Genomic DNA, 18,196 nt, shown 5'->3' on the forward strand with positions numbered 1-18,196 from the left:
TAATGTAGAATTATACAATTATAATACCCGAAATAGACAAAATGCTCATTGCAACTTCTATCATACGAAATTAGGTACACGCAGCTTTCGCAACCGTGCAACTAAGTTATGGAACTCATTAAGCAATACCGTTAAATCTAAGGCTACAAAGAATTCATTTAAGAAATGTTTAAAAAAAGAATTGATATCATCATATTAAATTATGTAAATGAGTTATTTACTTCAGCAGTTTCTGTTCATTATGTAACAAACATTCAATTTGTATTTATTCATTTTTTTTTTTTCTTTAGGGAGTCTTCCACTTTGTTAAGCTTTTAAGCTTTATGGAAGACTTCCCTCCGCTTTGTACTTCTGTGGAAAAACAAATAAATAAATAAATAAATATATATATTAAATCCACTAATCATAACCTACCAGACAACTAGCCTACATTTCGCCTCTTGGAATGTCTACGGCCACATCACGATGACTATACCGGTTCTCGTCCGATCACCGAAGTCAAGCAACGTAGAGCGCAGTCAGTACTTGGATGGGTGACCGCCTGGGAATACTGGGTGCCGTAGGCTTTTATTTTCATAATTGATAACACTATGTTGCCACGACGATGAGAAATTGAAATGGCCTTCATTGTCTTTCCACAAGGAAAGTGTCTTGCCACAAGGAAAGCGATTTGAAAATCGAATATATTAATAAATACCTCGTTTGTTTTTATATATTAGAATTTTCTAGATATATGTCAAATATAGATTAACATAATATATATTAAATCCATTCATGTATAATTTATATATTAAATCCACTGATCATAACCTACCAGACAAGTAGCCTACATTTCACCTCTTGGAATGTCTACGGCCATATCACGTTGACTATACCGGTTCTCGTCCGATCACCGAAGTCAAGCAACGTAGAGCGCAGTCAGTACTTGGATGGGTGACCGCCTGGGGGAATACTGGGTGCCGCAGGCTTTTATTTTCATAATTGATAACACTATGTTGCCACGACGATGAGAAATTGAAATGGCCTACATTGACCTCTTGTTATGTCTACGGCCACATCACGTTGACTATACCGGTTCTCGTCCGATCACCGAAGTCAAGCAACGTAGAGCGCAGTCAGTACTTGGATGGGTGACCGCCTGGGAATACTGGGTGCCGTAGGCTTTTATTTTCATAATTGATAACACGACGATGATGAGAAATTGAAATGGCCTACATTGACCTCTTGTTATGTCTACGGCCACATCACGTTGACTATACCGGTTCTCGTCCGATCACCGAAGTCAAGCAACGTAGAGCGCAGTCAGTACTTGGATGGGTGACCGCCTGGGAATACTGGGTGCCGTAGGCTTTTATTTTTTATAATTGATAACACTATGTTGCCACGACGATGAGAAATTGAAATGGCCTACATTGACCGGTTTTTATGTCTACGGCCACATCACGTTGACTATACCGGTTCTCGTCCGATCACCGAAGTCAAGCAACGTAGAGCGCAGTCAGTACTTGGATGGGTGACCGCCTGGGAATACTGGGTGCCGTAGGCTTTTATTTTCATAATTGATAACACGACGATGATGAGAAATTGAAATGGCCTACATTGACCGGTTTTTATGTCTACGGCCACATCACGTTGACTATACCGGTTCTCGTCCGATCACCGAAGTCAAGCAACGTAGAGCGCAGTCAGTACTTGGATGGGTGACCGCCTGGGGGAATACTGGGTGCCGCAGGCTTTTATTTTCATAATTGATAACACTATGTTGCCACGACGATGAGAAATTGAAATGGCCTTCATTGTCTTTCCACAAGGAAAGTGTCTTGCCACGAGGAAAGCGATTTGAAAATCGAATATATTAATAAATAACTCGTTTGTTTTTATATATTAGAATTGTCTACATATATATGTAAAATACAGATTAACATAATATATATTAAATCCATTCATGTATAATATATATATTAAATCCACTAATCATAACCTACCAGACAACTAGCCTACATTTCGCCTCTTGGAATGTCTACGGCCATATCACGTTGACTATACCGGTTCTCGTCCGATCACCGAAGTCAAGCAACGTAGAGCGCAGTCAGTACTTGGATGGGTGACCGCCTGGGGGAATACTGGGTGCCGCAGGCTTTTATTTTCATAATTGATAACACTATGTTGCCACGACGATGAGAAATTGAAATGGCCTACATTGACCTCTTGTTATGTCTACGGCCACATCACGTTGACTATACCGGTTCTCGTCCGATCACCGAAGTCAAGCAACGTAGAGCGCAGTCAGTACTTGGATGGGTGACCGCCTGGGGGAATACTGGGTGCCGCAGGCTTTTATTTTCATAATTGATAACACTATGTTGCCACGACGATGAGAAATTGAAATGGCCTACATTGACCTCTTGTTATGTCTACGGCCACATCACGTTGACTATACCGGTTCTCGTCCGATCACCGAAGTCAAGCAACGTAGAGCGCAGTCAGTACTTGGATGGGTGACCGCCTGGGAATACTGGGTGCCGTAGGCTTTTATTTTCATAATTGATAACACGACGATGATGAGAAATTGAAATGGCCTACATTGACCTCTTGTTATGTCTACGGCCACATCACGTTGACTATACCGGTTCTCGTCCGATCACCGAAGTCAAGCAACGTAGAGCGCAGTCAGTACTTGGATGGGTGACCGCCTGGGAATACTGGGTGCCGTAGGCTTTTATTTTTTATAATTGATAACACTATGTTGCCACGACGATGAGAAATTGAAATGGCCTACATTGACCGGTTTTTATGTCTACGGCCACATCACGTTGACTATACCGGTTCTCGTCCGATCACCGAAGTCAAGCAACGTAGAGCGCAGTCAGTACTTGGATGGGTGACCGCCTGGGAATACTGGGTGCCGTAGGCTTTTATTTTCATAATTGATAACACGACGATGATGAGAAATTGAAATGGCCTACATTGACCGGTTTTTATGTCTACGGCCACATCACGTTGACTATACCGGTTCTCGTCCGATCACCGAAGTCAAGCAACGTAGAGCGCAGTCAGTACTTGGATGGGTGACCGCCTGGGGGAATACTGGGTGCCGCAGGCTTTTATTTTCATAATTGATAACACTATGTTGCCACGACGATGAGAAATTGAAATGGCCTTCATTGTCTTTCCACAAGGAAAGTGTCTTGCCACGAGGAAAGCGATTTGAAAATCGAATATATTAATAAATAACTCGTTTGTTTTTATATATTAGAATTGTCTACATATATATGTAAAATACAGATTAACATAATATATATTAAATCCATTCATGTATAATATATATATTAAATCCACTAATCATAACCTACCAGACAACTAGCCTACATTTCGCCTCTTGGAATGTCTACGGCCACATCACGATGACTATACCGGTTCTCGTCCGATCACCGAAGTCAAGCAACGTAGAGCGCAGTCAGTACTTGGATGGGTGACCGCCTGGGAATACTGGGTGCCGTAGGCTTTTATTTTCATAATTGATAACACGACGATGATGAGAAATTGAAATGGTCTACATTGACCTCTTGTTATGTCTACGGCCACATCACGTTGACTATACCGGTTCTCGTCCGATCACCGATGTCAAGCAACGTAGAGCGCAGTCAGTACTTGGATGGGTGACCGCCTGGGAATACTGGGTGCCGTAGGCTTTTATTTTCATAATTGATAACACGACGATGATGAGAAATTGAAATGGCCTACATTGACCTCTTGTTATGTCTACGGCCACATCACGTTGACTATACCGGTTCTCGTCCGATCACCGAAGTCAAGCAACGTAGAGCGCAGTCAGTACTTGGATGGGTGACCGCCTGGGGGAATACTGGGTGCCGCAGGCTTTTATTTTCATAATTGATAACACTATGTTGCCACGACGATGAGAAATTGAAATGGCCTTCATTGTCTTTCCACAAGGAAAGTGTCTTGCCACGAGGAAAGCGATTTGAAAATCGAATATATTAATAAATAACTCGTTTGTTTTTATATATTCGAATTTTCTACATATAGATGTAAAATATAGATTAACATAATATATATTAAATCCATTCATGTATAATATATATATTAAATCCACTAATCATAACCTACCAGACAACTAGCCTACATTTCGCCTCTTGGAATGTCTACGGCCACATCACGATGACTATACCGGTTCTCGTCCGATCACCGAAGTCAAGCAACGTAGAGCGCAGTCAGTACTTGGATGGGTGACCGCCTGGGAATACTGGGTGCCGTAGGCTTTTATTTTCATAATTGATAACACTATGTTGCCACGACGATGAGAAATTGAAATGGCCTTCATTGTCTTTCCACAAGGAAAGTGTCTTGCCACGAGGAAAGCGATTTGAAAATCGAATATATTAATAAATACCTCGTTTGTTTTTATATATTAGAATTTTCTAGATATATATGTAAAATATAGATTAACATAATATATATTAAATCCATTCATGTATAATATATATATTAAATCCACTGATCATAACCTACCAGACAAGTAGCCTACATTTCACCTCTTGGAATGTCTACGGCCATATCACGTTGACTATACCGGTTCTCGTCCGATCACCGAAGTCAAGCAACGTAGAGCGCAGTCAGTACTTGGATGGGTGACCGCCTGGGAATACTGGGTGCCGCAGGCTTTTATTTTCATAATTGATAACACTATGTTGCCACGACGATGAGAAATTGAAATGGCCTTCATTGTCTTTCCACAAGGAAAGTGTCTTGCCACGAGGAAAGCGATTTGAAAATCGAATATATTAATAAATACCTCGTTTGTTTTTATATATTAGAATTTTCTAGATATATATGTAAAATATAGATTAACATAATATATATTAAATCCATTCATGTATAATATATATATTAAATCCACTGATTATAACCTACCAGACAAGTAGCCTACATTTCACCTCTTGGAATGTCTACGGCCATATCACGTTGACTATACCGGTTCTCGTCCGATCACCGAAGTCAAGCAACGTAGAGCGCAGTCAGTACTTGGATGGGTGACCGCCTGGGGGAATACTGGGTGCCGCAGGCTTTTATTTTCATAATTGATAACACTATGTTGCCACGACGATGAGAAATTGAAATGGCCTACATTGACCTCTTGTTATGTCTACGGCCACATCACGTTGACTATACCGGTTCTCGTCCGATCACCGAAGTCAAGCAACGTAGAGCGCAGTCAGTACTTGGATGGGTGACCGCCTGGGAATACTGGGTGCCGTAGGCTTTTACTTTCATAATTGATAACACGACGATGATGAGAAATTGAAATGGCCTACATTGACCTCTTGTTATGTCTACGGCCACATCACGTTGACTATACCGGTTCTCGTCCGATCACCGAAGTCAAGCAACGTAGAGCGCAGTCAGTACTTGGATGGGTGACCGCCTGGGAATACTGGGTGCCGTAGGCTTTTATTTTTTATAATTGATAACACTATGTTGCCACGACGATGAGAAATTGAAATGGCCTACATTGACCGGTTTTTATGTCTACGGCCACATCACGTTGACTATACCGGTTCTCGTCCGATCACCGAAGTCAAGCAACGTAGAGCGCAGTCAGTACTTGGATGGGTGACCGCCTGGGAATACTGGGTGCCGTAGGCTTTTATTTTCATAATTGATAACACGACGATGATGAGAAATTGAAATGGCCTACATTGACCGGTTTTTATGTCTACGGCCACATCACGTTGACTATACCGGTTCTCGTCCGATCACCGAAGTCAAGCAACGTAGAGCGCAGTCAGTACTTGGATGGGTGACCGCCTGGGGGAATACTGGGTGCCGCAGGCTTTTATTTTCATAATTGATAACACTATGTTGCCACGACGATGAGAAATTGAAATGGCCTTCATTGTCTTTCCACAAGGAAAGTGTCTTGCCACGAGGAAAGCGATTTGAAAATCGAATATATTAATAAATAACTCGTTTGTTTTTATATATTAGAATTGTCTACATATATATGTAAAATACAGATTAACATAATATATATTAAATCCATTCATGTATAATATATATATTAAATCCACTAATCATAACCTACCAGACAACTAGCCTACATTTCGCCTCTTGGAATGTCTACGGCCACATCACGATGACTATACCGGTTCTCGTCCGATCACCGAAGTCAAGCAACGTAGAGCGCAGTCAGTACTTGGATGGGTGACCGCCTGGGAATACTGGGTGCCGTAGGCTTTTATTTTCATAATTGATAACACGACGATGATGAGAAATTGAAATGGTCTACATTGACCTCTTGTTATGTCTACGGCCACATCACGTTGACTATACCGGTTCTCGTCCGATCACCGATGTCAAGCAACGTAGAGCGCAGTCAGTACTTGGATGGGTGACCGCCTGGGAATACTGGGTGCCGTAGGCTTTTATTTTCATAATTGATAACACGACGATGATGAGAAATTGAAATGGCCTACATTGACCTCTTGTTATGTCTACGGCCACATCACGTTGACTATACCGGTTCTCGTCCGATCACCGAAGTCAAGCAACGTAGAGCGCAGTCAGTACTTGGATGGGTGACCGCCTGGGGGAATACTGGGTGCCGCAGGCTTTTATTTTCATAATTGATAACACTATGTTGCCACGACGATGAGAAATTGAAATGGCCTTCATTGTCTTTCCACAAGGAAAGTGTCTTGCCACGAGGAAAGCGATTTGAAAATCGAATATATTAATAAATAACTCGTTTGTTTTTATATATTCGAATTTTCTACATATAGATGTAAAATATAGATTAACATAATATATATTAAATCCATTCATGTATAATATATATATTAAATCCACTAATCATAACCTACCAGACAACTAGCCTACATTTCGCCTCTTGGAATGTCTACGGCCACATCACGATGACTATACCGGTTCTCGTCCGATCACCGAAGTCAAGCAACGTAGAGCGCAGTCAGTACTTGGATGGGTGACCGCCTGGGAATACTGGGTGCCGTAGGCTTTTATTTTCATAATTGATAACACTATGTTGCCACGACGATGAGAAATTGAAATGGCCTTCATTGTCTTTCCACAAGGAAAGTGTCTTGCCACGAGGAAAGCGATTTGAAAATCGAATATATTAATAAATACCTCGTTTGTTTTTATATATTAGAATTTTCTAGATATATATGTAAAATATAGATTAACATAATATATATTAAATCCATTCATGTATAATATATATATTAAATCCACTGATTATAACCTACCAGACAAGTAGCCTACATTTCACCTCTTGGAATGTCTACGGCCATATCACGTTGACTATACCGGTTCTCGTCCGATCACCGAAGTCAAGCAACGTAGAGCGCAGTCAGTACTTGGATGGGTGACCGCCTGGGGGAATACTGGGTGCCGCAGGCTTTTATTTTCATAATTGATAACACTATGTTGCCACGACGATGAGAAATTGAAATGGCCTACATTGACCTCTTGTTATGTCTACGGCCACATCACGTTGACTATACCGGTTCTCGTCCGATCACCGAAGTCAAGCAACGTAGAGCGCAGTCAGTACTTGGATGGGTGACCGCCTGGGAATACTGGGTGCCGTAGGCTTTTACTTTCATAATTGATAACACGACGATGATGAGAAATTGAAATGGCCTACATTGACCTCTTGTTATGTCTACGGCCACATCACGTTGACTATACCGGTTCTCGTCCGATCACCGAAGTCAAGCAACGTAGAGCGCAGTCAGTACTTGGATGGGTGACCGCCTGGGAATGGCTCACGACCCCCGCAAGTACTAATCCCCTTTACCGATCACAGCGCAGGAATGTGCGAATTTGCCAAAAAATTAGATTCGCAATAGCGCCATCAATCGGAGCGGCGATAAAATAGAGCCCCATTCTCTGTATTTCTGCAGTTTAATTATAAACATGAGATTATTCTTCTCTCTAAAACTTGCTTAAAAATGTTTCAAGAAAGTTGCATTTCCAAGATTCAACTTCAGCTGGTAGACAATTATATTAAATCCTGGAGGTCATAAAGTAACCTTCAATCCTTTAGCTTTGCACACATAGGTGCTCGCTGCCTCCTTTGTTGATGTAGCCAGCATTTATGAAATTTGAATAACATTCATGCGAGGATTTGACTCTTGACCACATTTATGAAATATAAACAAAATCAGACCAACTTTAAAAAGAGGGTCTTTAAGGGATTAGTATTTAAGTAATTAGCAGACAAGACAGACAGATTGAGGGACAGAGAGAATGATATGCTTAGGTATAGTATTATAGTAGCCAATAGCGCTAAAAACGACTCAAGAACATGTTGCTGACTGTTCAAAGTGGCATTTATTGTACCTCTTGGCTAGCTCATAGTATGTACTACATTTACAATTTTTTATACTGTGACAATGGGCAAGTGTTTTTCACTGCAGCCCAGGAACCATAAATGGTTACATGTATGTTGTCTGGTATGCAACTATGGCAAGCACATGAGGAAGAGCCCATTTTATTTGCCTTTTCTCCTCTGCAGTTCTTCGTCTACGACTCTTTTAAAATGTTCAAAGTCATTGAATACGCCTCCAAATCCCGGGGTTGTGGACTTTCTAGTTCTTGGGCAAAATGTGAACATTTTTTGGTTGCTGGCAGCACATTTTTCTTTTGAAGGTGTGTAGCGCTTCTTTAGCCCACCACACTGTGCTATCTTACACGCAGAACATGGCTTTCTTGATTTGTTTGGCATCACTGGTTTTGGAGTATGGGATTGTGATGGTTTCGATTTATATGTAAATGCTACTTGGCTGGTTGAAGGTTGTAGCAGCACAGATGGTGCCTGGGGCTGTGAAGGTACAACCAATAGTATAGGTGCATTGGATGAACCTGATGGCATAACCTGTGCAGAGGTTGGTCGAGGTTGCAGTTGTCGCAAAGTTGAAGGTGACGCGATTGCACCAGTGGATGATGAAGCAACATGTTCGGTTTCCTCAACATCAAAATCCAATCTCCTTTTTTCATGTCGCCTCTTTCCAGTAATGAGGTCAACCGACGGGTACTGAACTTGAGGTCTGTCTAGAGGTGGAAGTGATGAAGGGAGGGAGGGGGCATCAGGCATAGTTTCGTCTGAGAAGACCCGTTTGTGTGGTTTGACTTTTGGCTGGCAAGTGGCCCTCAAGTTTGCACTCTTAGCTTCCTTTGAAAGCATGTTTGTGACAGACTTGGCATTGATGTTGGGCAGAGGTATCTCTACATTTGACAAAAGTGGATCATCCCTTAGCCTATCCACAATTCTTTTGTAATGGCCTAACACCATGCTAGCTGTCTTCGTGGGTGAGGAGTAGTGACTGACAGAAGGTCTGTTCTTTAACATTTTGATTAATATGTACAGGAGACGGGACTCTTCTGTTATTTGAGACGCCTGTGCGTACCTCATCTGCGCAAATTTTGTTTTCTGAGCAGCACTGCTCTGTGGGTTTTCTGGACCTAGACATCTCCCAAACAAGGTGTACCCCCATTTAGACTGGTACCTTTTCACAAACTTTCGAGCCGATTTGTCATGTTCGTGGAGCAAACTAGCAGCTGTTGCAATCTCCCGTCTCAGAGAAGGAGGCACAATGTGTCTGTTACTGTCATCAGCAAGTTGCAGTAGCAGCAGGGCCAGTCGCTCGACTTCCTCAAACCCGGGGAGATGAAGATGGCGGGGAGACATGAGCACATCCTGTAAAGCAGGACTCTCTTCCTCTTCGACTTGCCTTGATGCACTCAGCACAGAATGCTCTATACTCAATGAATCAATAGGATCCCCATGGTCTTCCTCAGAGGCCAGGTCTCCAACCCCTTCATCTTCACACTCTTCTGAGTCACTCTGCTGGTCCTGATGAGGCTCATCAAGCTCCTGAGATGCTTCTTCATCAACTGCAATAAAAAAATATATATATATCATCTTTTTATATGCAAGCACTAATCCTACTAAGCTTTAGCACACATCTCAACAACGCCTGTTACTATCAATTGTCCTACTGAGCTGCCAATCCCCATGACAGTCCCTCTGCAATGAGAGAAATGCTTATTCTCCCACTTCTAACCTTACCTGCTGCCCTTAACGTTTACATGATTTTATACGGTCACCAACTAGTTTGCCACATCCTCATGATATATTGAATTTACTGTACCTTTCTGAATGTAGTAGTCTCTGGATCTGAAATCTGTTGACTGGTAGTAGGCATACTCCACCCCCAGCAGCTCTTCAGGGCCTTCATCATGCCTCCCAGGATTGGGCATGGGTGCAGCGAAGTTTGGTTCAAAGAGGTGCTCCTTCCCGAATAGGAATTCCGACTGCTGGTTTAAGCGCTGGATTTGGCGGGGGTCCAGACATGTTGTCTTACGTCCTTGGCCACCAGCTACCTTCAGTGTCTCCATTCTTGTATTCCATTGAACTGCAAAGGTGATTAGGTACACCTGCAAATAAAAAAAAAAAACTACCAATGAATCAAATGAATAAATGAGTGTATTGGGTCATTCAAAGAAGTTGGGTACAAATAGGTGCTTTGACTGACTTTGAACATGATGCTGAATTTCAAATAAAAAAGTAGGTGTAATGAAACACCTGAACCGAATTGTACAGTTGCTTATAATAGCGTTTTCGACTTGAATATATTGCGCACTTATATGCATATGTGTTATAACATGATAACACGTGTTATGCTAGAGGCACATTTTATTGCGGCCTGTGTTAAAAAAATATAAAAATATTTTATATTATATAAAAAAATAAATAACAAATATAAGCTCACACCTTTTCGGCTTGGGTGAATGAAAGCCATGTCACTAGAATGACATGGGCATTAATTTCATTTTTAAACTTACCACACAGTATGGGACTAGTTGATGTGATGGAGGTTCGCTAAAGGTTTGTCAAGTTATGTCACAACAAGTGTTCCAGAACTTTATGAGATTTGGGAAACAAATTGTCAAGTATGTCACACATAATTTTAGCACTGCTGCTGCATAAATAGCTTAATCTAACAAAAGCTAGATTCACATGACTGGCATTGACTGACAGTAATCTAGAATGCTACAAGGTTTTTTCTTACCTGGAAAGGCATAATGCCACACCTCTGTGATGGGACTGCATTCACCATGTGAGCATGTAGGCCCTCCAACGAGTTGCTTCCTCTCCGACACCTGTACTTGTTCAACTGGATGCCATTTAGAGTCACCTCTCTAGTAGTGACGTAGAGTGAAATGTTAGGTGGGTCCTGAAAATAAAAAGAATGAATGAATTCACTAATAAATGATTTCTTATTATTTGTGATATTTAAATATTTTTGATCAGATTAGCTCAGTCAGTAGAATTCCCCTCCCCTCCTTCACGAGGGAGGGGCATGTTGATCAATCATAACAGATTGATCTCTGGCAACCTTTGGTCTCTCCTTTTGGTGCAACTTTCTTGCATCACCAACAACTGATGACTGTTTTCTACCTATAAACAATGAGCTCACCTGCATACAACTAAGATGTTTACTGGCCGTCGCCCATTGAGCATCAACTGCTTCTGTGGACTTGAACAGAGGTATGCCATCAATATCCAGGCCAGCTGGTCCCTTGAACTCCTGCAAAATGGCCTCTATGGCACACGCACTCTCCTGCAAAATAATAAATGTTCAAATTAAAAAAAAGAGCCTTAAAGATAATTCAGATCAAGACTCACTGGTCTAATTCTAATGACAATGTAAACAAAAGAAACGATTGCCACTTTAGATTTATGATGTCATTTACGATGTCAGTATCAATTGCATATCAGGTGACACTGCCCTCCTTCAGCTTTGTTATGGACACTGTTTATCCATGCACAATAAAAGCAGCTTACCTCTACCCCTCGGGTTATGCGTCGAACATACGACTTCAGCTGGTGTGGCTTCACAAAAGGCAGCATCTGTTCATCTGAGTACTGGGAATAAATCTCATTGCCATTACGAATTGCTCGGACCAGCAGCAGCATGTCCTCTTTATTGTAGGCTAGGATGGCCCCGGCGAGTGCAGACATAAACATACCATACTTGGAGTGTGTTTGTTTAATCACTACTGTGTCCCATCGATGGAGCCAGTGTCTGATATCTAGGCGCACCACCATTCCCTCGTCTGTCCAGTCTTGAAATAAGGATTCCAGCCACGAAGTCCCACCATCTCTAGAACAGAAAAAAAAATTACAGATCATTCAGAACATTTCTTTATCCAGGGCAATTTCATTTCTGTACATATATTAATTCTTTAATTTAATTAACCAACATTTTATCTTATTCTAAAATGTCTTTGTGGACTGACATACAACCTGAATAAAATATATCAGGACGATGTAGAATGCCATGAGTGTAATAACTGAATTTCCAGTCTGCGGGGACACTGTAGACTGGGTTGCATTAGGTTTTAGGGTGGTTTGAGTTGTAATAAAGCACCTATTTGAGATACGATGACCAGGCATGTTGTACGGCACATGTCAAGACGGGAACATCTCTCCCCTTTAGTCACCACTTACGACAACCCCATATAGCACCCAGTGTGACATCCAATGCAACAGCTGGTATGGCAGTAGCCAAACATGCCTAATGACACAGTATGTGTGAATGGGTGCATCACAGTCAGGAGTTTCATTCCACGAAGGCATTTTACCCACCTACAGCAGTTGTTGTCTGCGTAAAGAATCTTCGGGGCAGGAGCATTAGCCCGCTTGAAACGTGCCACCAGTCCACTTGCCATTCTTTCGTAGCTTCCTTCTGATTCAGATGCAACCACTACCGTCGTCAAGAACTGACCCCACTCATTCAGAACGCTTGTCACATACTGCATGGTACCCTGGCCATCACCGTGTATTTTCTTTAGGATCTGTAAAAAATAACATTAACAGAGTTAATATTTCAAGCAATGTGGGAGATGTTGAATGGGGAAGGGTGAGACCCCCCCCCCCCAACTGCTATTGGAAATGAACCATCAATATCCTCCTGACATGAAGGAGAGAAGGGAAAAATTAAAAGCTAAAGGAAGAGAGATAAGAGAATTAAATCCAGTTTGATGATATGTAATTTCTGAAGATCGTTTAAAGGGGAGGCAAGGACAGTTGAAGAAGGCCTGTTTGTTCCAGATTCATGCTGTGTGAGGAAAGAATGAGTTAGCAGACGAGTCACTATATAACTATATAAATATATAACTCCTTGCAGGCGAGTTTCAGTCCAGCATGGCCTTTTAATGCAATTCTTACATAAAACTGTTGCTTTCTTTATCTGTACCAGTGCCGGATTGGTGTCACCATTGCAAATTAGCACAAATTCAGTTATATGGTCAGACATCACAGAAAGCACTTGTGCAGCACACATGGATGGGACTAAGGAATAGCTACATTTAAGCATATAAACACTGAATGGAGTTTTGTGGCTTAGCAGCTTATGCATATATGTGATCATTATACTCCATCGGTATGAACCGTTTACCTTGTCCACAAAAGAAGATAAGCATAGCTGGAACCAACACATTACCATAATGGAATTTTTTGTTGACAAACCGTTAAGCACATACTTTAAAAAGAAGTTACCTGTTTAGTCCCATCAATGCACAGGATTTCTCCAGTGACACTGAGAATGGAGGCTCTGTAGTCCGGCATCCTCTCCATCTCCATGACCAAATGGGCCCGGCGCAGCACTCTGGGAGAGGGTACGGGAGTCTGAGGGAGTGGTGGAGTGTAGCTGCCTGGAGGTTTCAAATAGGACAAGATCCCTTGCTGAGAGGCAGTGCTGGCTGTATGAGCCTGGTACAAGAGAGTCTGGTACAGGTCCCTCCTTCCAGCATACCACTCATCATGGCCCTGTTGTATCAGCCTGTGGACCTTGGCCATGGACACAGCATTGAGTCTGTCACTGAGAAGGGTAACTACACTCTTATCAATTGCCCTCTTTCCACAAATAACTGCAGGGAACATGCTTCGAACAGCCGGTGCAAGGGACAGTAAGATATGTGGACTGTATGCATGCCACCTGTACTGCTGCTGTTGTGTTGTCTCCTCTTCATCAGTGTCAGGGTCCACATTCTCTCCAATTGCCTTACGCTGCTTCATGCAATGGATACACTGCAATCGCTCTGTCAGCAAAGTGTAATGGTAACTGAGGCCACATACTTGCCTGGCGTAGTTACCAAAACCGCTTTTTGCCAAGTAGCTACCAGGTGGAGCAGGGCAGTTGGGGTTTGGACACCTTATTTTCACTTCCAAGACACCAACAGGCCTCCAGAAGATAACAGGTGTTGTGAAGAAGGACAGCATGTTTGGTAGTAATCCCTTGATTGATGTAGGGACAGGCGGGGGGTTGAACTGTATTTTGTCCTTGAACACCTTGCGCTGCACCAACACACCCTTGGCATTCTGATATGGCTTTGCGGGCTGAAAAATTCCAAACTGATCATCACCTTTGATCCATTTGATGTTTGGAGCGCAGATGCCCTGCACATGTTGGGGGGGATCATCCCAGAACGTCTGCCAGCCCTCCAGAAGAATAGCTTCTCCTGGAGAGGAAGATGTTTGAGCAGCGGATGAAGATGCAGAGTCGTCTGAGCTCCTTGTGGCCGCAGCTGATGGTGTAACAAGTTTCCCAACTGTGGTTATCTCTGTTGATACAGCAACCTCTGACTGTTGGAGAACATTCTCTGAAAAGACAATAATAAGACAAGTGTTTTATGTATTTGAATGAAATGTGTGTAATTAATAGCGGACTCTGTGTTCAGTAGGTTACACATATTACCTCCCCGACAGACAATTGTGTAACATTGTGTGGGATAGAGGTGGAGTGTAAGGCATTATCAGCTTCTGATTGGTAAATTTATCCACATTTGAGCTAGCGTTCCAGGAAAAAAGGCTGTGTCCTCTCAAGTTACACCTGGTCAATGGCAAATCAAGTCAGGCCTCTGACTAATTAAACCTAATGTCCTAACAGGAGTGCTAATTTAAGAGTTGTATAAATAAATAAAAAATAATAAATAAAAATATATAAAAATTATGATAAATAAATAAATAAATAAATAATAAATAAAATAAAAATAAATAAATAAATAAAAAAAAAAATAAATAAATACATAAATAAATAAATAAATAAATAAATAAATAAATAAATAAATAAATAAATAAATAAATAAATAAATAAAATAAACAAAATAAAATTATCATACCTGCAGCAGCCAGCAGATCAGCATCTTCCAGATAGTCTTGTGCAAACGGATCAGATTCTGCACTGGCCTGAGCCTTCTCTTTTTCCTGCTTCTGCAATCAAAGAATGAAAGAGGCATAGGCCATTAGATCTGATTGGCTTATCAGAATATGCCCAGAATATACCCTGCCTGTGGTAGAAGGCAACTAATGGGGGTACTTGAACAATATTAGAAAGACAATTTGAAAGACAATTTATAACACACATGCTGATGTGTCGTTAAACAGGTCTACATTCTACACGGTACTTACTTCCAGTGCAGCCACTACCAATTTATTTGTGCATATTAGTGTAAGGCAGGCGAGTCTGTTGGGGGTTGGACCGTTGGGAGTATTTTATTCTGGAGGGGTGGTTCGCAGGTATGTCTGGGGGCACTCGGACAATGCCACCTGCGATGATTCCTAGGAAATATCCTCAAGGGAAACTTAAGGGGCAATTGATTTTCTGTCAACAATGGTATCAACAGTTTAAGTTATCTCTAAACTACACAGAAAAGGAAATCAACTGTCATGAAAGGAAAAGAAGAGAGCAAAATGATAATAACAGGTTACCAGAGAATAAATTTCATCACATGACATTGCAAAATGCTACTTAAATTTGCTACATTGCTTAGACTGCTACATTTTTTGTGTAGTGCTAGCAGTCAAATATAAGAACTTGAACATCATACATTGTACACAATATTTTGTTTACTCCTTATTCCTTTACCTTCAAGCGTCTGTCAATCAGCACCATAACCTCCGGAAACTGTTCAGCCAGGTCCCATAGTCTTTCTTTCTGCCACTTGAGCAATGGGATGGTTTCCCCAGTTCGCTTGAATTCTGACAGAATGAACACAACCCATCCAACGTCATTTTCCAGAAGCCATTTGAAGGTTTGGCCGGCATACTTTCCAAAGTTGATGACAATGTTACATGTCCATAGAGTCCCTCCTGTTTTTTTGGCTGCAGCCTCAGCAGTGCCTGGATTCAGCCAGACATCATCAACTGGTTCACTTTGGCGCTTTGCTACCTGAGAAGCGTGTTCAGTGCACTTGAGTTTTGCTTCACCGCGTGAGAACAAGCGAATCACAGGATACTGGTGCTGTTGCTTATGTTTTGTTAGTGACTGTTTCAATGCAAATGTTTTGTTACAGACTTGGCATTCAAAACTGTGTGTTTGGTGACTCTTCATATGCCGTGTCAAATTGGATTTCACGTTGAATGTCTGACGGCACACCTGGCATCTGTGACCCAGCTCCATGTTCACCTGAAAAAACACACAATTAAAACACTCTATTAAAGCAATTAGCTGCAGTAGTGGGTATTGGTTTTCAATAATGGGTAATCTACACAGGTCTGGAAACTAAGTGGAAAGTTGAGTTAATGTTCACCTTTTAAAACAAATACAAATGAGTGATACCTATGCAAACTTCCATTTTTTGGCAATAATTTGACCCCTAGGACTAAAGTCAATGGTACAAGTATAGCGCCCTGCCTTTGTACAGTATCTGAATAACTGAGTCAGTGTTAATGTAATGGTTTTGGTTTAAACTTGAAACCTACTTAGCCTTCTTTGTTCTAGCATGTAGCCACTCTTGCATTTTCAAAAAATAACTATGGAGGCTAGGCTGTGTCTGACAACAACCAAGGCTGGCCTTAGAGCCTAGATGGGGATATACAGTATGACCCTCAAAATTGTTGCTTATATGACTTTCATTAATATTGTGACAAAATTCCCTGTCATGTAGGCTGTAGCACTGTCAGTACTTCCACATGGATGTAATTGTCACTTATTGTCAGTTATTTTTCACCGGCATGGGGAAGTTGTGGTAAAATAAAAAGGTTATATATTTGAACATAATTGATTATGAATTTAGGTTAATATTAAAGATGAGAACATTTAAACTAGAATTCATGACATGTACTTGATTTGCAATTTTGCACATATTCCTGCACAAGGCAAAATATGATGCAAAAAATGCAGAGTGCCAAATCAGGAACGTTGCCGAGTGAGGGTTTTTGCATAACCGGTACTTATGGAATAGCCGGCCTAAAACTTGTAGTAGTCTGAGGCTATGTAAATAGATGCGAAAAATATACATATGATTTATGTTACATGGAATTCTGTTTCAGTTATGGCGACTGGAGGTTCAATTCAATGGCAGAACCTGCAACAAGTGTCTTGACTGTCGCTTTTAATTGTTACTACAATACTGTACTTTTTACGCAGCTTGAGAGTGACGCTCTGTCTGCCGCATTGTAAGCTGCTACTCGTGATAATAAATGCTGCCATTGATATTTTGGGTCATGTAACAATTTTGAAGAAAACATTCCATGGAATATTCCTCTAAGTTTTCAGCACCATATGATCAACGGCATCCAATCCCTCCTGGGAGAGGTACCCCTAACCTGTTTTCTGAACCCTTACCTTGATTTTAAACACATTTAAATCTTTTACAGACTTAGATAGACCTAACCGTACTGTTGTCACTAGCCTACTCAGTCAGAAGTGTGTTCCTTAGGCTAGGGGGCTAGATTGGCAAAAAGTTAATTTAAAAACATTTAATGCATGAATTTTCAGTAATTTAGGTCAATAAATTCAAACATAAGAACATTTGAATTAGAATTCCAAGAACCGATTTGCAATTTTACCTGCGCAAGGCGAAATTTTAGGCAAAAAACCGGAGTCGTTCGATGGTTCTTCGCGTAACTGGTACTTATGCCTATAGTTAAGGCCTAAGACTTGTCGGCTAGAATGAAGCTAAGTTAGGTCTAAACGCGCGATAAGAATACTTACGATTTATGTTACATGGATTTCTGATTAACTTTCAGCTTTGGCGAGGTTCGATTCAACGATAAAATCTGCGACAGGTGTCTATTTCTTGCTTTATGATAAAATTGTGCTTTATATGTGACTTGCACGCAGTGGGTTGGTCGTTCGCAAAA

General features: G+C 41.3%; 1 protein-coding gene, 11 non-coding genes and 17 pseudogenes across 12 annotated transcripts; 28 read left to right on the top strand and 1 right to left on the bottom strand.

Annotated features, from left to right (window-relative positions):
- The first annotated feature begins 447 nt into the window (after window positions 1-447).
- LOC139956387 (5S ribosomal RNA) lies at window positions 448-566 on the top strand (annotated as a pseudogene).
- Window positions 567-847: 281 nt separating this feature from the next.
- Window positions 848-968, top strand: LOC139957222 (5S ribosomal RNA; annotated as a pseudogene).
- A 76-nt stretch (window positions 969-1,044) lies between these two features.
- LOC139955459 (5S ribosomal RNA) lies at window positions 1,045-1,163 on the top strand. Its single transcript, XR_011788699.1, has one exon. It is a non-coding gene; the product is annotated as a 5S ribosomal RNA (ribosomal RNA).
- A 68-nt stretch (window positions 1,164-1,231) lies between these two features.
- LOC139955460 (5S ribosomal RNA) lies at window positions 1,232-1,350 on the top strand. Its single transcript, XR_011788700.1, has one exon. It is a non-coding gene; the product is annotated as a 5S ribosomal RNA (ribosomal RNA).
- A 77-nt stretch (window positions 1,351-1,427) lies between these two features.
- Window positions 1,428-1,546, top strand: LOC139955462 (5S ribosomal RNA). The gene has a single exon (XR_011788701.1). It is a non-coding gene; the product is annotated as a 5S ribosomal RNA (ribosomal RNA).
- Window positions 1,547-1,614: 68 nt separating this feature from the next.
- LOC139957372 (5S ribosomal RNA) lies at window positions 1,615-1,735 on the top strand (annotated as a pseudogene).
- A 283-nt stretch (window positions 1,736-2,018) lies between these two features.
- On the top strand, window positions 2,019-2,139 carry LOC139957223 (5S ribosomal RNA; annotated as a pseudogene).
- Window positions 2,140-2,215: 76 nt separating this feature from the next.
- Window positions 2,216-2,336, top strand: LOC139957373 (5S ribosomal RNA; annotated as a pseudogene).
- Window positions 2,337-2,412: 76 nt separating this feature from the next.
- Window positions 2,413-2,531, top strand: LOC139955463 (5S ribosomal RNA). Its single transcript, XR_011788702.1, has one exon. It is a non-coding gene; the product is annotated as a 5S ribosomal RNA (ribosomal RNA).
- Window positions 2,532-2,599: 68 nt separating this feature from the next.
- On the top strand, window positions 2,600-2,718 carry LOC139955464 (5S ribosomal RNA). Its single transcript, XR_011788703.1, has one exon. It is a non-coding gene; the product is annotated as a 5S ribosomal RNA (ribosomal RNA).
- A 77-nt stretch (window positions 2,719-2,795) lies between these two features.
- On the top strand, window positions 2,796-2,914 carry LOC139955466 (5S ribosomal RNA). The gene has a single exon (XR_011788705.1). It is a non-coding gene; the product is annotated as a 5S ribosomal RNA (ribosomal RNA).
- A 68-nt stretch (window positions 2,915-2,982) lies between these two features.
- LOC139957374 (5S ribosomal RNA) lies at window positions 2,983-3,103 on the top strand (annotated as a pseudogene).
- A 283-nt stretch (window positions 3,104-3,386) lies between these two features.
- Window positions 3,387-3,505, top strand: LOC139956389 (5S ribosomal RNA; annotated as a pseudogene).
- A 68-nt stretch (window positions 3,506-3,573) lies between these two features.
- On the top strand, window positions 3,574-3,692 carry LOC139956510 (5S ribosomal RNA; annotated as a pseudogene).
- A 68-nt stretch (window positions 3,693-3,760) lies between these two features.
- On the top strand, window positions 3,761-3,881 carry LOC139957375 (5S ribosomal RNA; annotated as a pseudogene).
- A 283-nt stretch (window positions 3,882-4,164) lies between these two features.
- LOC139956390 (5S ribosomal RNA) lies at window positions 4,165-4,283 on the top strand (annotated as a pseudogene).
- Window positions 4,284-4,566: 283 nt separating this feature from the next.
- On the top strand, window positions 4,567-4,685 carry LOC139955741 (5S ribosomal RNA). The gene has a single exon (XR_011788972.1). It is a non-coding gene; the product is annotated as a 5S ribosomal RNA (ribosomal RNA).
- A 283-nt stretch (window positions 4,686-4,968) lies between these two features.
- Window positions 4,969-5,089, top strand: LOC139957224 (5S ribosomal RNA; annotated as a pseudogene).
- A 76-nt stretch (window positions 5,090-5,165) lies between these two features.
- On the top strand, window positions 5,166-5,284 carry LOC139955467 (5S ribosomal RNA). The gene has a single exon (XR_011788706.1). It is a non-coding gene; the product is annotated as a 5S ribosomal RNA (ribosomal RNA).
- A 68-nt stretch (window positions 5,285-5,352) lies between these two features.
- LOC139955468 (5S ribosomal RNA) lies at window positions 5,353-5,471 on the top strand. Its single transcript, XR_011788707.1, has one exon. It is a non-coding gene; the product is annotated as a 5S ribosomal RNA (ribosomal RNA).
- A 77-nt stretch (window positions 5,472-5,548) lies between these two features.
- On the top strand, window positions 5,549-5,667 carry LOC139955469 (5S ribosomal RNA). Its single transcript, XR_011788708.1, has one exon. It is a non-coding gene; the product is annotated as a 5S ribosomal RNA (ribosomal RNA).
- A 68-nt stretch (window positions 5,668-5,735) lies between these two features.
- On the top strand, window positions 5,736-5,856 carry LOC139957376 (5S ribosomal RNA; annotated as a pseudogene).
- A 283-nt stretch (window positions 5,857-6,139) lies between these two features.
- Window positions 6,140-6,258, top strand: LOC139956391 (5S ribosomal RNA; annotated as a pseudogene).
- Window positions 6,259-6,326: 68 nt separating this feature from the next.
- LOC139956511 (5S ribosomal RNA) lies at window positions 6,327-6,445 on the top strand (annotated as a pseudogene).
- Window positions 6,446-6,513: 68 nt separating this feature from the next.
- On the top strand, window positions 6,514-6,634 carry LOC139957377 (5S ribosomal RNA; annotated as a pseudogene).
- Window positions 6,635-6,917: 283 nt separating this feature from the next.
- Window positions 6,918-7,036, top strand: LOC139956392 (5S ribosomal RNA; annotated as a pseudogene).
- Window positions 7,037-7,319: 283 nt separating this feature from the next.
- Window positions 7,320-7,440, top strand: LOC139957225 (5S ribosomal RNA; annotated as a pseudogene).
- A 76-nt stretch (window positions 7,441-7,516) lies between these two features.
- Window positions 7,517-7,635, top strand: LOC139955470 (5S ribosomal RNA). The gene has a single exon (XR_011788709.1). It is a non-coding gene; the product is annotated as a 5S ribosomal RNA (ribosomal RNA).
- Window positions 7,636-8,366: 731 nt separating this feature from the next.
- On the bottom strand, window positions 8,367-18,166 carry LOC139985068 (uncharacterized). The gene is made up of 10 exons (XM_071999262.1): window positions 18,048-18,166; window positions 15,978-16,517; window positions 15,232-15,322; window positions 13,610-14,712; window positions 12,698-12,906; window positions 11,894-12,212; window positions 11,526-11,669; window positions 11,118-11,282; window positions 10,197-10,482; window positions 8,367-9,939 (listed from the first exon to the last, which is right to left on the bottom strand). The coding sequence occupies exons 2-10, from the start codon at window positions 16,509-16,511 to the stop codon at window positions 8,537-8,539; spliced, it is 4,254 nt and encodes a 1,417-aa protein (XP_071855363.1). The 5' UTR covers window positions 16,512-16,517; window positions 18,048-18,166; the 3' UTR covers window positions 8,367-8,536.
- Between the last annotated feature and the right edge of the window lie 30 nt (window positions 18,167-18,196).

This window comes from Apostichopus japonicus, chromosome 17 (assembly GCF_037975245.1).
Source record: "Apostichopus japonicus isolate 1M-3 chromosome 17, ASM3797524v1, whole genome shotgun sequence".
NCBI classification, from domain to species: Eukaryota; Metazoa; Echinodermata; class Holothuroidea; order Aspidochirotida; family Stichopodidae; genus Apostichopus; species Apostichopus japonicus.

Bases quoted from the DNA above. Each gene is read 5' to 3' on its own strand.
- LOC139985068 (XM_071999262.1), bottom strand. From the start codon at position 16,511: ATGGAGCTGGGTCACAGATGCCAGGTGTGCCGTCAGACATTCAACGTG. The intron at 11,283-11,525 runs GTGAGCTCATTG...TTTTATTTTCAG, and splicing joins AACATCTTAGTTGTATGCAG to GACCCACCTAACATTTCACT. The intron at 10,483-11,117 runs GTAAGAAAAAAC...TTTTATTTGCAG, and splicing joins GTGGCATTATGCCTTTCCAG to GTGTACCTAATCACCTTTGC.